At 45.0% G+C, this 14,417-nt stretch overlaps 1 protein-coding gene across 3 annotated transcripts in view; it reads right to left on the bottom strand.

The window, feature by feature from the left end:
• LOC116990927 (procollagen galactosyltransferase 1-like) overlaps positions 1-14,417 on the bottom strand; it is a 61,091-nt gene that overhangs the window by 19,223 nt on the left and 27,451 nt on the right. For all 3 annotated transcript variants that reach the window (XM_033049090.1, XM_033049089.1, XM_033049091.1), the window contains 3 exons: positions 8,497-8,573; positions 5,626-5,732; positions 320-452 (listed from right to left, as the gene is read on the bottom strand). In XM_033049090.1, the coding sequence (XP_032904981.1) occupies positions 320-452; positions 5,626-5,732; positions 8,497-8,573 (317 nt within the window). The remainder of the gene's footprint in view (positions 1-319; positions 453-5,625; positions 5,733-8,496; positions 8,574-14,417) is intronic.

Here is a 14,417-nt window from a genome sequence, read left to right as displayed (position 1 = left end):
TTTTCTTGCAGTCAAAAAGGTGCCGACAGAACATGATTAATGAACATACATATCACATTAGCAGAAAGTAAAACCATGCGTTTAACTTTTTTGGGATGCTGGTACGGTGTACTGGTGTGTACACCATCACACAAAAAAAAAATTTTTTTTTAAATAAATAAGATAAATTTATTATTATTATTACAAATAAAAAGCACTGGATATAAGCAAGATTTGAAATGCTCCTGTAAGATATAGAGCTTTGAATGCTAGATTTTAGGCGAAAAAAACCCCAAAAAGTTAAGTAATGGTACAAACTCATCATGTCAAAGATTCAAACCTCTTTCCAGATGGAATAATGGCTAAGGAAACATCCAATTTCTCCCTTGGTCAAAGTCCTGCCAGAGTATGGGTCAAAATATCCAGGCAACATGCTAATTCCCATCGCATTTAACGTACTACTATTGAAAGCACTGTGGAGACAAAATCAAGGTAGAAAATGTCAGTAAAAGTTAATGCCTTTAAGTAAAAGGTACACATTAGCCCACGGAGTGAAAGTGGTAACACTCTCGGATACACCTTTGTTTCCACTGTTTGCAGGAGGCTCAACTTTTGGATGAGATGGCAGTATTGAGAATATTCTGCTTCTTCAACATGAAGCCTAGCAATACAGTCTCGTCGTGAGCAATCCAAAGGTCAGTCCTGAACCAACAAGAGATTGAAGTGGGACCTTGCTTAGTTAAAGTTGGCAGGTCTTACAGGACATGTGTTACTACATTTACATAACATAAAACACAGGACCAAGCCCTTTGGCCCACGATGTCCATGTCGAACATGACGTAGAGTTAAACTAACGTCCTCTGCTAGCAAATGATCCATATCTCTTGATTCCCTCTAAAATCATGTGCTTATCTAAAAGCCTCATAAATGCCACTATCATATCTGCCTCCACCAGTACCTCTGACAACATGCTCCTGGAACCCATCACTCTGTATAAAAAACTTGCCCCATACGCCTCCTTTAAACTTCCCCCCACTGACCTTAAAGCTCCAACCTTTGATCTTTTCATTTCCACCATGGGAAAAGGGTTCTGGTTGTCTACCCTATCTAAGCCTCTCATCATTTATGAACTTTTATCAGGTCTCCCCTCAGGTACTGATGCTCCAGAGAAAATAATCCAAGGTTTGTCCACCCTTAGATCCCAAGATCCCTCTGTAAAGAGATCAATGCTCTTTAGGGTTCTGCTATGAACTGTGTACTTTCCCTTTAAAATTAGTCTTCAAAATTCCCTAACAACTCACACTTGCCATTTCTCTTCGCGTATCTCTAACTGATCTATATCCTGTTGCACCCTTTGACAGCCTTCTTCACTGTCTGCAACTCCACCAGCTTTTATATCATCTGCAAACTTACAAACCAACATGCAAAACAAAGATTTCATAGACATAGAAACATAGAAAATAGGTGCAGGAGTAGGCCATTCGGCCCTTGGAGCCTGCACCGCCATTCAATATGATCATGGCTGATCATCCAACTCAGTATCCTGTACCTGCCTTCTCTCCATACCCCCTGATCCCTTTAGCCACAAGGGCCACATCTAACTCCCTCTTAAATATAGCCAATGAACTGGCCTCAACTCCCACTATATCCCGTTACATGTGACAATAATAAGCCTAAACCTATCAACATTTGACACAACAGAGGTCCCAGCACTGATCCCTGTGGAATACCACTGGGCACAGAGCTTCAGTCAGTATCACACTCTTCCAACACCTCTCTTTGCCTTCTATGCGCAAGGCAGTTCTGAATCCAAAGCCCAAAGTCAATTTGGATCTTCTGGATCAGCCTACCATGGGGGACCTTCTCAAACGCCCTATGAAAATCCACATGGACAACATCCACCGCTGTCACCTCCTCAAAAAATGCAGTCAAGTTTGTAAAGGAAGCCCTGACACACTGAAAGTCATGTGGACTGACTCTAACTGGCCTATTCTCTTCAGCTGTGAGTAAATCATATTCTGAAGAATCCTGTTTTGCAGCTTCCCGACTGCTGATTGGAGGTTCACCGACCTATACTTTCTTGGATCATCCCTATTTCCCTTTTGAAGTAAAGGATCGATTGTGGTCACTCTGCTGTACTCTGGGACCCTGCCTGTGGCCAGACACGATACAAAGATCTTCATCAAGATCTGCAGTCTCCTCTCGTGCCTCCCTCAATAACCTGGAATGGATCCATCAGGCCCTGGGGACTTTAACACATTAATGCTGTTTATTTCTTAGACTATGCAAAGAGCTGTAAAATAATGTAGACCAGTTATTCGTAGATTCACTCCTGCTCTGCACTGTGCCGGCTCCTTTCCAATGGCTTTTTACAGAAAAGCTTCACACATCCCACTGCGTTGGGAATTAATCAGAAACCGCTTACGTTCCTAACCTAAATTAAAATGTGCTTGAGCATTGGTGTCAGATGAGTTCAGCAACTGCTTTGGGTCCAGCTCCCTAACAGTTCTACAAAGGCTGTCAACAATCAGTTTCTAGGCTTAAGGGCAAAGAATGGGCACTTGGCTGGAGAGTGGCAGGACACACACACATTTTGAAGAACGGCCCAGTGTGCACCAAATCTGGGTCAGTGAGAGAGATTAATGTGTGCCAACTGGGAACTTCTTGCGGGAACTCAGTCACCGAGAAGAATCCAACATGTAGCTTGCAAGGGTGAGCTCGCATTCCTATCTGTCCTTCATCTTCTGCCAATTTCTTCAACTTCCCAGACATACGAAGCACCAAAACCAATTCTTTAGTATTAGTGATTTGTTCTTTCATATAATACTGGTGCAGCTGGTAGTGCTGCTGCCTGGGTGCAGGGTGCATGAACGACCTGGGTTTGATCCTGAACTTGCCTGCTGTCTGTGTGCAGGTTGCAAGTTCTTCAAGTGACAACATGGGTTTGATCCGCGTCCTTAGTTTTCCTCCCACATCCCAGAGACGTGCGGATTTGTGGGTCAATTGGGCCTCTGTAAATCGCCTCGAGTGTTTAAGGAGTGAGTGCGAAAGTGGGAAAACATGGAACTAGTATGATGATGGCCGGTGTGAACTCAGCGGGTCAATAGGGGCTTTTTCCATGCGCTATCTTTCAATTGATTGAATTGATCAGAGTTGATGTCCATCATATGGAGAGCAGGAGCCAGGCCTGGGGACAATGTTAAACTCGAAAGAGAAGTGGCTTCCATGGGGTGAGGTAGGTGAGGTTGGGGGAGGGGGGATGGGGTGTTTGTGTAAGAACTAGTTAAGGGCAAGAGGCCAAGAGGCACCAACTCTTCACCTGCTGGTGAAAAACAAAACTCACTCTTCAAAACAGGCTCCCATGGTATCAGAAGACATCAATAGGAAACCAGCCAGATCCTCTAAGAGTGGAGTGGTTAAAGCGACCACAGGAAAGTAATTCAATTCAGTCTTCATTGATTGATCAAGAACATTAAACTTGGTCGCTCAACATATTCCTTTTCCCGTTTCAGACAGATTTATTAAATTAAAATCAACATACTGTATATGATCTCAGGCACTATAGAACTGTCAGCCACACATGACTGGAATTTAAAACAAGAACATTCTGATCTTGACTTAATCTTCCTCACTTGGCACATGGTTATTTTGCCCAAGATGCATTTGGTTTCCAAAATTGCTCCCATACTTTCTCTACCAGCAACAAACTAATTCATTAACCCCCCCACAGCAAGCAAGCTGGGCTGCGGTCTCAGCGATCCTTGCCAAAAACATCTTCTTTTTTATTTCAGGCGCCAGCTCAGGACATAAGTGAATTGTTGAGGGTGGATGAGAAGGTTTGTGGTAGTTAGGGGCAGGGCAACAAAGCAAGAGAAACTCATCTGGGGGGATTGTGTTTTTCAACAATTGATGATAATAAGAACCAAAAGATATTTATCCTCTTCATTTTCTGTTCTTCTTCCAGAAATGTTGCTTCCAGGCTTTCATTCTTCCTGGGAGACAATCAAATCCAATTCCCAGTCTTTCCCAGAACCAGAGCCATGTTCACATTCTCCACAGTAGGGAGCCTCCCAAGGGCATCTTAACTTATTTTTGAGTTCTGATAATATGCCCCTGGTTGAGGCTAGTTGGCACAAACCTAAATTCTTAAGGACAGGGGTGGGGAACCTGCGGCCTTATAGGCCATTAAGTGCGGCCTTTTGAATGAATCCAAATTTTGTAGAACAAATCCTTTTATTTTTATTAATATGTTTTTGTTCGTCTTATTATTTTAATTTTAATCTTAAAATGAATGCAAATAAATACCAAAGAGTAAAAAAAGATTCAACGAAATAATCCTCCCCGAATGACGGCCACAATTAAAATATTAGTAAGTCATGAGGGCTATTTTAACAAAGTAATGTACATTTTGAAGTATATCTAATTGAACTTTCTTGGTTGCAGCCTTATTAGATTACAGCTAACTTAATGCGGCATTCCAACATGAAAAGGTTCCCCTGCTTAAGGATCTTTTTCATCCCAGTCATTCCTTCGACTCCCTGCTCCTATCTGGCGGACAATACAGAAGCTTGAAAGCGCACAACACCAGACTCAGGGACAGCTTCTTCCACCCCACCCTTATCAGGCTTGTGAACTGTTCTTCCATACACTAGGGTACTGTCCAATTCAACCACAACTCAACCCCATTGTGGACGTTGGACTTAGATTAGCTACTAACTATTTATAGTGCAATCAAGTCAAACTCAAGTACAGCAGATAGAGCAAAGGGGAAGATACGGAGTGCGGAATATAGTTCTCAGCATTATGGAACTGATGCTCTACAATGCTGAGAACTATATTCCGCACTCCGTATCTTCCCCTTTGCTCTATCTGTTGTACTTGAGTTTGACTTGATTGTATTTATTTATAGTGTAGCTAATCTGTTTGGATAGCTAACATACAAAACAAAGCTTTTCACTGTACTTCAGTACACGTGACAATACTAAACCTAAACCTAATGTCTGCCGCCTTTCCATAAACTAGGGCGTAGTCCCAATCTTCCAGCCAACCTCACTGTGGACATTTGGTCTGGAATTGGGCATTGTGATCCTGCAGCACTCTATTGATTCTGCACTCTAGTAGTTTCCTCTTTGCTTCACCCGTTGTACTTGTGTTGCATTCATGTAAATCATACTATACATGCGAACAATCAAGCCATATAGAATGCAAACAAAAGCCTCTCATTGTATCTAGGTGCACATAATTAATAATAAACCAATATCAATATCAAATCCAGATCCGATCTTGACTGTGTAACTCAATCACAAAGTAGTGGAACATGATATTATATACTACTGTACCTCATCAGAGTTCATGTGAGTGTTGGTTGTTCAAATACTGGCATGCAGCGAAGTCCCACAATGAGTGACAAGCTGCTTCTGGTACCGATGGTTGGAGGGGGGGGGGGAGGGATGCCATGTAGAGTCCAGCTCCCCTCCCAGTCACATAAGGAGATCTCACACCTCCCTATGGGAGGAACGTGAGGGCGGTTTGGTCATTATCCCTGGTTCTGCCCAAAGGGCAATCAGTTTTCTGACTTTGCTGCTCTAAGGCCAATTAAGGTGATCTCCCCTGGGACTAGTACATCTGCAAAGGAAGCTGACTGACCTCCCGTCCACGGCATCTATTATCTTGCAGTTGATCTCCTGCTCGTACAGCGCCAGCAGCATCCTCTCCCGTCTGTCCGGACGTCGCTTGAGGTTTATCAGATAAACCTGCCACAAGATAAGATATGATCACATTGAACATACAACAGTACAGCATAGGAACAGGCCCCTGGGTATCTGGCACTGTGAGGAGGTGGCTCTGCCAGCTGCTCCACCGTACCGCCCAGTTCTGATGAAAGAACTCTGTATGCTCAGTAGTGTTAGTGTTAAGGGCCTGTCCCACTTGGTGATATTTTTCGGCGACTGCCGGCGTCATATCATTGTGTCGTCAAAAGATTTTGAACATTTCAAAATCCAGCAGTGACAAATAAATGTTGCGACACTTGAAAAAACACCGCGCGTCAATATCTCATCACGCTGCTAATTTTCTGGTGACCTGATACGTCAGTCAATGATGCCGGCAGTCACCGAAAAAATCGGCAAGTGGGACAGGCCCTTTAGACTATTGGCGAGAGGTCTCCTCCAGATCTAGTCAATGGCCATCTATACAGGTAAATTCTTTCTATAGAATATTACAATACTGAAAAACCTGTGTACCAAAGCCTCCTCTTTAAAAAAGATTTCTCATTAATCCCGTTGGCAACTACCTCTGCCTGCTTTCACCCCCCACCCCCTCCCCCCAACACAGCCCTTTGTAATTCTTTGAAGAACACAGCTCTGCTCAGCAAACATTTTTTTTTAATGGCAGTGACAATTTTAGGACAGTTCACCTTATACCCTCTCATTAGCCCTTTGAAAAGCATGGATCATTTTTCTTGACGTTAATACCACCACTGATGATCCAACTTGAGAGCAACTCGTCAAAAATTGGACAAACCCACTGCATCATCAAGTTAACCTGGCTGGAAAACTCACCACTGCCAGTGTACACAATAAAAGTTGAGAGGGGCAGAGAACTTGTTTAACTTGCTTTTAACAAACAAGACAATGTCTAATTGAAAACAGGAGGTAAAGGGAAATAAAAGAACACATAAAATTTCTACTTGGATGTAATGTTTTGATCTTAGTACCTTTGGATGAAAAGACAGCCACTAAATTTAACTATTACCTTAATATTTAGCCTTAAATTATGAGCAGTACAAGAATCATGAAGGGCGTGGATAAAATGAACGACTGCGGTCTTTTCTCTAGGCAGAGGATTCTAAAGTAAGAGGGCAAAGCCTTAAGGTGAGAGGGGAGAGATTTGAGAGAGACCTCAGGGGCAACGTTTTCACTCAGAAGGTAGTCTGTACCTGGAATGAGCTGCCACAGGAAGTTGTAGAAGTGGATACAATTATGACTTTTAAATTACCTTTTTACAGATATATGAATAGAATGGGTTTAGAGGGTTATGAGCCAAATGCATGTAAATGCAACTAGCCCAATGTGTCACCGGCATGGATAAGGTGGGCTGAAGAGCCTGTTTCTATTCTGCAAAGCTCTTATTTCTTTATGAGCACTAAAAATGCACTAAACCAGTTTTAGATCGAACAGATCGAACAAGAAATACATACATTGAAACGCATCATAGTTTCAGCATGGAGGCAGATCCAGTTGGCACCTACCCACAGCAAGAGCAAACTTACATTTACCACTTACACAGCACTCATCATGTTCCTGAACAGGTCACTAAAATGACAGGTATTGAGCAAGGAGGAGGAGAGAATAATCAGTAGAGGTGACTGTGGGTGGGAGGACATTTTTTGTCGGTGGAGAAAGTGGCAACGAGGCAAAGGGGGTTGCTGGGAAGATTTGCAAGCTTCACTGCTAATGATGAGCTATGTGGGGGGTAGGAGGACATGATGTGACCCGATCATCGAGGACATGTGCAGAGGCACTGTAGTTCAGTTTAGTTTAGTTTAGAGATACGGTGCAGAAACAGACCCTTCAGCCCACTGAGTCCACCCCGACCAGCGATCCCCGCACATTAACATTATCCTACGCACACTAGGGACAATTTTACATTCATACCAAGCCAATTAGCCTACAAACCTGTGGGAGGAAACCGAAGATCTCGGAGAAAAGCCATGCGGTCATTGTGAGAACGAACAAACTCCGTACAGACAGCACCCGTAGTTGGGATCGGATCCGAGTCTCTGGCGGTGTAAGGCAGCAACTCTACTGCTGCGCCACTGTGCCACCCTGTACAGGAGTAGATGGGAACAGAACCCTGGAAGGAATTTGTAAGTATGACCAAGTATTCTTATGTCCATAATATGAATAATATGGACAGCATGAGGGACAGAGAGGTTGTCACGGACATTACTTATGAGAAGCATGTGATGGCTCTGGGCATGTACCCACTGGAGTTTAGAAGGGTGAGGGGGATCTAATTGAAACCTACCAAATAATGAAAGGTCTAGATAGAGTGGACGTGGAGAGGATGTTTCCAGCAGTGGGGGTGTCTAGGATCTGAGGACACTGCCTCAGAATAAAAGGGCATTCCTTTAGAATGGATATGAGGAGGAATTTCTTTAGCCAGAGGGTGGTGAATGTGTGGAATTCATTGCCACAGACTGCTGTGGAGGCCAAGTCATTGGGTATTTTTAAAGCGGAGATTATTGATCGGTTCTAGATTAGTAAGGGCGTCAATATTTCCAGGAAGGCGGCAGGAGAATGGGATTGAGAGGGAAAAATAGATCAGCCATGATCGAATTGCGGAGCAGATTCGATGGGCCGAATTGCTTAATTCCACTCCCATGTCTTATGGGTGGGTAAGGCTGCCATAGAACTCAAACCCTCTCTCACCCCCATGCTTCCAATGCTGTTTCCTAACCCAACTGTGTAGAGAGGCCAACCCCTATCAGACCTCACTCTGCCAACCCGAGCTTACCTCGTCAAAGTCCATCTTATCTGGAAACTTAGGTGGGAGGTGGATGAACTGCGATGGGGCCATCGGGGGCCCGGTAACTGCAGGGAGAAAGACAAGGCGTGTTTGTTTATAAATCCCACCAATGGTTCACAATATGATGGTGGATCAGGTAACACTGACAATTAAGCCAAACTCAAGTACAATAGGCAGAGCAAAGGGAAAGATACAGAGGGCAGAATAGTTCTCAGCATTGTAGCAGTTCCAGAGACAATAGACAATGTCTGTAATGGGGTAGAGGTGAATCATACTGTACCCTAGCTTATGGAAGGACTGTTCAGAAGCCTGATAACAGAGAGGAAGATAGACAAAAGTGCTGGAGAAACTCAGCTGGTGCAGCAGCATCTATGGAGCAAAGGAAATAGGCAACGTTTCGGGGCGAACTCCTTCTTCAGACTTTTGTCTACCTTCGATTTTCCAGCATCTGCAGTTCCTTCTTAAAAACAGAGAGGAAGAAGCTGTCCTTGAGTTTGGTTGTGCTTGCTTTGAAACTTATGTATCTTCTGCCCAACAAGAGCAAGAAGAAAGGTTGGGACAAGTCTTTGAAAATGTTTGTCTGCTTTCCCAAGGCAGTGTGATGTGTAGATGGAGTTATTGGTGGGAAGTTGGGTCTGTGTGATGTACTGGGCTACATCTCTCTGCAATCTCCTTGGTTTTCGGCAGAGCTATTCCAAAACAAAGCTGTGATGCAACCCCACATCTGTAAGCTATAGCACATCTGTAAACTTCAACTTGTTTGATCAGTATCAAACAATACCCCACGGAACATGAGAAAAATAAGTGGTCACCACTCTCGTCCAGCATTGGTATTTCCACCCTGTTACCCTCTGTCTCCTAAGCCATGTGAGTGTCACTTTGCGTCATCACATCAGCAGCCCATGGTTTCCCGGGTGTGCCCGACCACTGTAGTCTTCTTCTTCTTCTTGCGTATGGCGTCCACAGCCTAAGTTGTAGATCAAGGGTAGACATCCAGGCCAGGACAGCATCAGTTACTGGGTGGGTGGCCTCGATGTCCCCAGGGAAAAGCCTCAGTGGGCAGTCATTCACGATGTACCACTGTAGTAAAATGTACCTTTGTGGATGCAACCACTGTCCAACTATTTCCCTGTCTTCATGCATAGGTAAAACATCCATAACTATGCCAGGAGTAGTGGTGGTTGAGGCAGATACGATAGTGACATTTAAGAGACTTTTGGATAGGCACGATTAAGTTTTTGGGACGACAGATGGCACAATGGGCTAAGTGTTCGGCTGGCAACCGGAAGGTAGCTGGTTCGAATCCCGCTTGGAGTGCATACTGTCGTTGTGTCCTTGGGCAAGACACTTCACCCACCTTTGCCTGTGTGTGTCCTTGGGCAAGACACTTCACCCACCTTTGCCTGTGTGTGTGGATGTAATTATGTGAAGCACTTTGGGGTCAATGCAAGTTGACTAAAAATGTGCTATATAAATTTAAAAAAAAATTTTTTTTTAAAAGGCACATGGATATACAGGGATTGGAGGGGTATGGATTATATGCAGGCAGATAGGAGCTGGAGATACACGAAACTGCAGGTGCTAAGACACAAAGTGCTGGAGTAACTCAGTGGGTTAGGCAGCATCTCTGGAGAACATGGACAGGTAACGTTTCGGGTTGGGACTCTTCTTCAGACTGATTGTGGCTGGGGTGGAGGGGAGAAAGCTGGAAGAGAGGAGGGGCAGGACAAAGCCTGGTGAATGATAGGTGGATGCAGGTGAGGGGGGGTTGATAGGTAGATATTTGGGCAAAGGCCAGAGATAAAATGATAGGTTGAAGGGCCTGTTCCTGTGCTGTGCTGTGCCATATAAACTGACTATTGTGTAATCTGCCAGGCTTTGTCCCATCCCCGTCTCTCTTTTCCATCTCGCCCTCTTACTCCAATCAATCCGAAAAAGGGTGCTTACCCAAAACTTCGTTGGCCCATTCCTTCCACAGATGCTGCCTGACCCGCTGAGTCCCTCCAGCACTTTTGTGTTTTGCTCCAGATTTCAACATCTGCGGTTCTTGTGTCTCTATTGTGTAATCTGCTTTAATTATTATAGAATGAGGCTAAACTCTGTATTCTGACACATTATATATGTGTGTTATATAATGTACGAGCACTTAACTACTTCAGCTCCTCCACCACTGTGTTTTCTATTCCAGATTCCAGCATCTGCAGTGTCTTGTGTCTCCACTTCACTAACTAACTTACTTTGGGGGTGAGGGGGTCTTTCATCAAAAGCTCTTCCAAATCAAGAACGGGCGACTGAGGATAAAGAGTTCCAGCCACTTAGTGCTTCAGTATGTCAATAGCATCAGAGTTTCAGACAGCAGTTAAACTTAATAAAAAGAAAAAAAATCTTGCCATGGTTACACAGCTCTGGTATGTTTCCCAGAACGGGCTGATATTCAACCCCGCTCGCTGGATTAAGAGTTTGAGTTACGGAAGTAAGAATGCCTCAGCGATCGGCTTTCTCAGCTGCTCTGCATCCTGATCAGTCCCGAGAGGTCTGGCTGAGAGCCAAGGTGCCTCATTTCACGAGGTGGATTCACAATCCTGGTGGTGCAGCTGGTAGATCTGCAGCCTCACAGTGTCCGAAACCCAAGTTCAATCCTGACTTTGGGTGCCATCTGTGTGGAGTTTGCACATTTTCTCCGTGACTGCAAGGGTTTTGTCTGGGTACTCCCACATCCTCCCACATCCTTAAGATTTGCTAGTCTGCAGGTTAATTGGCCTCCGGTGTCATAGAATCATGGAGTCTTACAGCATGGAAACAGGCCCTTCGGCCCAACATGCCCACACCGGCCAACATGTCCCATCTACACTAGTCCTACCTACATGTGTTTGGCCCGTATCCCTCTAAACCTGTCCTATCCATGTACCTGTCTAAACGTTGCAATGGTACCTGCCTCAACGACCTTGTTCCATACACCCACCATGCTTTGCGTGAAAATATTACCCCTCAGATTCTTATTAAATCTCCCCCCCCCCCAACTTAAACCTATGCCCTCTGCTTCTCGATTCCCCGAATCTGGGCAAGAAACTCTGTGCAACAACCCGATCTATTCCAAACACACTGTGTGTGGGGAGTGGATGCAAAAGTGGCTTAACATAGAACTAGAGTGAACAGGTGATTGACGGTTGGCGTGGACTTGGTGGGCCGAAGGGCCTGTTTCCATACTGTATCTTCCAATCAATCACAACCCAGCTTGCTGCACCGAAGACAGTTGGCGTAGTTTCCTTCCCGCTCCCCCTCCTGTGTTTGGGGACAGGAGAATGATCCCAGCGCTTGGCCTTACCCTCAACACAAACACCCCCAGGTGACGTGCTGCCAGGGTGGCCCCTGAGGCTGAAGTGTAAGTGTGCGGATTGCCCAACTAATCCCCAATTGTGTATGGCGCTAAGCACTAGCCTTTTCTCTTCACTGTCTTGTAGAATTCAAGTGTGATTTATATATATCATGTGTTTATGTGTGTGTCCGAGTCTATCTGCCATGTTGCTGCTGCAAGGATGATTTGCATTGTGTCTGTACATAGAAGATAGAATAGTACAACACACAACAGGCCCTTCGGCCCACAATATCCATGCCAAACACAGTGCCCAAACCAACTCTGCCCTGCCTAGATATAATCCATGTTCCGCCATTCTCTGCGTATCCTTGTGCCCATCCAACAGCCACTATCGTATCTGCCTCCCCCACCACCACTGCCAGCAAGTTCCAAGCGCCCGCCACTCTCCGAGGAAAAACTTGCCCTGCACATCCCCAGTTATCTTAACACAATGCTCTCTAGTATTTGATATTTCCATCCTGGAAAATAGCTTCTGACTGCCTACCCTCTATTTCTGCACACAACAATGCATTTGTGTGGGTTTTATCCCCATCCTACCCAAGTAGAGACACAATCTGGCTGAAACAGCTCTACCCTCGTTAAGGGGGACGATGGAAAAAAGTGTGCGATATTACAACAGGCTCAGAACTCGTTGAGGTGTGGGCGCAAGGGTACAAAGGTGCAGCTTCAGATCCACATGTCCACAGGAACTTTTGAAAGTTTGTTTTCTGTTCTAGGGCTGCGGAGTCCTCTGCTGAGGACTGACCATACTGCATTGGACCAGGGAAGGTCGTGGGAGGGGGGGAAATGGTGAAAATCCAACAAAGTGGTTAGGGATGGAGTCAGACCCATGCTCTGAGGAGGCTCGAGAGGGGGAGAGGAGCTCAGGGAAGGTGCCGCGGAGGATCTGAAGATGGGTTGCGTCCCGAAACGTCACCTATGCAGGTCCTCCAGAGATGCTGCCTGACCTGCTGAGTAACTTTCGCACTTTGTGTCTACCCCCATTGAGTACAGACAAGTGTTGAACTGAAGACACATTCCATCAGGTGCTGTGTTTAGCCCTGTTTGGGTCTTAACTCTCTTCCCTGCTATTTTTGCACTCGCTTAATGAAAGGCAGTAAAGTTTGGCCAACATTTCCTTCCCGTGTCTTGCAGTGCTATCTTTCCCTTACACTGTGGACATTTATGAACTGTTAGTTAATGCATAAACCACAACTATTTTGTCCTCGAGGGTTAATTAAAAACCTGGCACCGCTTCAAAGGTCTTTATGCATTGGTTTAATTAGCAAGGCAACATCATGCTCCTCTCTGCAGAGGGTGGTGACCTCGACCTGCCACAACCCTCCCCACCATTGAAGGCAAATATTTACATGAGGCACTGGCTCAAATAGGCGGTATCAAACATCAGGAATCGCTATCATTTGCGCCATGCCCTCTCTCACTGCTAGAATTGGGCAGGAGGTACAGAAGCTTGAAGGTCCACATCACCAGGTTGAGATACAGCTGCACCATCAGTTTAGTTCTTAAGTTTAGTTTAGTTTAGTTTAGAGATACAGCACAGAAACGGCTCTTCAGCCCACCATGTCCGCTCCGACCAGCGATCCCAGCAGATTAACACCATCCTACATACACTCGGGACAATTTACACCAGGCAAATTACCTGTATATAATCACCTACATTCCTGTTCGTCTTTGGAGTGTGGGAGGGAACCGAAGATCTCGGCGATAACCCACGCGGTCACTGGAAGAACGTACAAACTCATACAGACTGCACCCGTAGTCGGGATCGAACCCGGGTCTACGCCACTGCAAGCACTGTAAGGCAGCAACTCTACCGCTGCACCACCGTGGAGTTCTTGAACCAACTTGCACAACCTTATTCCTACCTTGGCAACTACGGGCTACCTCTTGCAATACCGTGGACTTGTTTTCTTATTGTGGTTTTGTAATGTCTTGTTTTTTTCACAGACTTTTTCTCTTCACTGTCATGCAGAATTTATGGGTCATTTATCTGTGTGTGTTTTTGTGTGTTGTCCGAGTCTATGTGCCTGTGATACTGATGCAAGCACGATTTTTGTTGTACCTGTACCTCAATGTACTTGTGCAAATGACTTAACTAGTTGCCCATATTCACCCCATGTTCAAGAAATCATGAGCGGAGCTCAGAGTCTTTTTGTTGTCCACGATGATTTTTGTTTCCCTGTCCCACTTATTCCACAATATCACCAACAACTTGTCCTGGAGCAACCACATTGAAGCCACAACTAAAAGAAAAAACACCCTAAAGGGGCTGTCCCACTTGGGCGACCTAATTGACGAGTTTAGAAGAGGTTTCTTTTAAATGACACATTGAAGACCTCCTTCGACTATGTTGAAGACTAGCTACGACTAACTTCAGGAAAATTGGACACTGAATAGTGGAGAGTGAAGACGACCTCCTTCGATCTCCTTCGACCTTTCTTCGACCTCCCTTAGACTATGATGAAGACTATCTACGACTACCTTCGACTACCCTCGACTACCTACGACTAACATGCCGACCTACTACGACTAA

This window comes from Amblyraja radiata, chromosome 32 (genome assembly GCF_010909765.2).
Source record: "Amblyraja radiata isolate CabotCenter1 chromosome 32, sAmbRad1.1.pri, whole genome shotgun sequence".
Classification (NCBI taxonomy): Eukaryota; Metazoa; Chordata; class Chondrichthyes; order Rajiformes; family Rajidae; genus Amblyraja; species Amblyraja radiata.
Note: the sequence above shows the minus strand (reverse complement) of the source record. Positions and strands in the feature narration are given on the sequence as shown.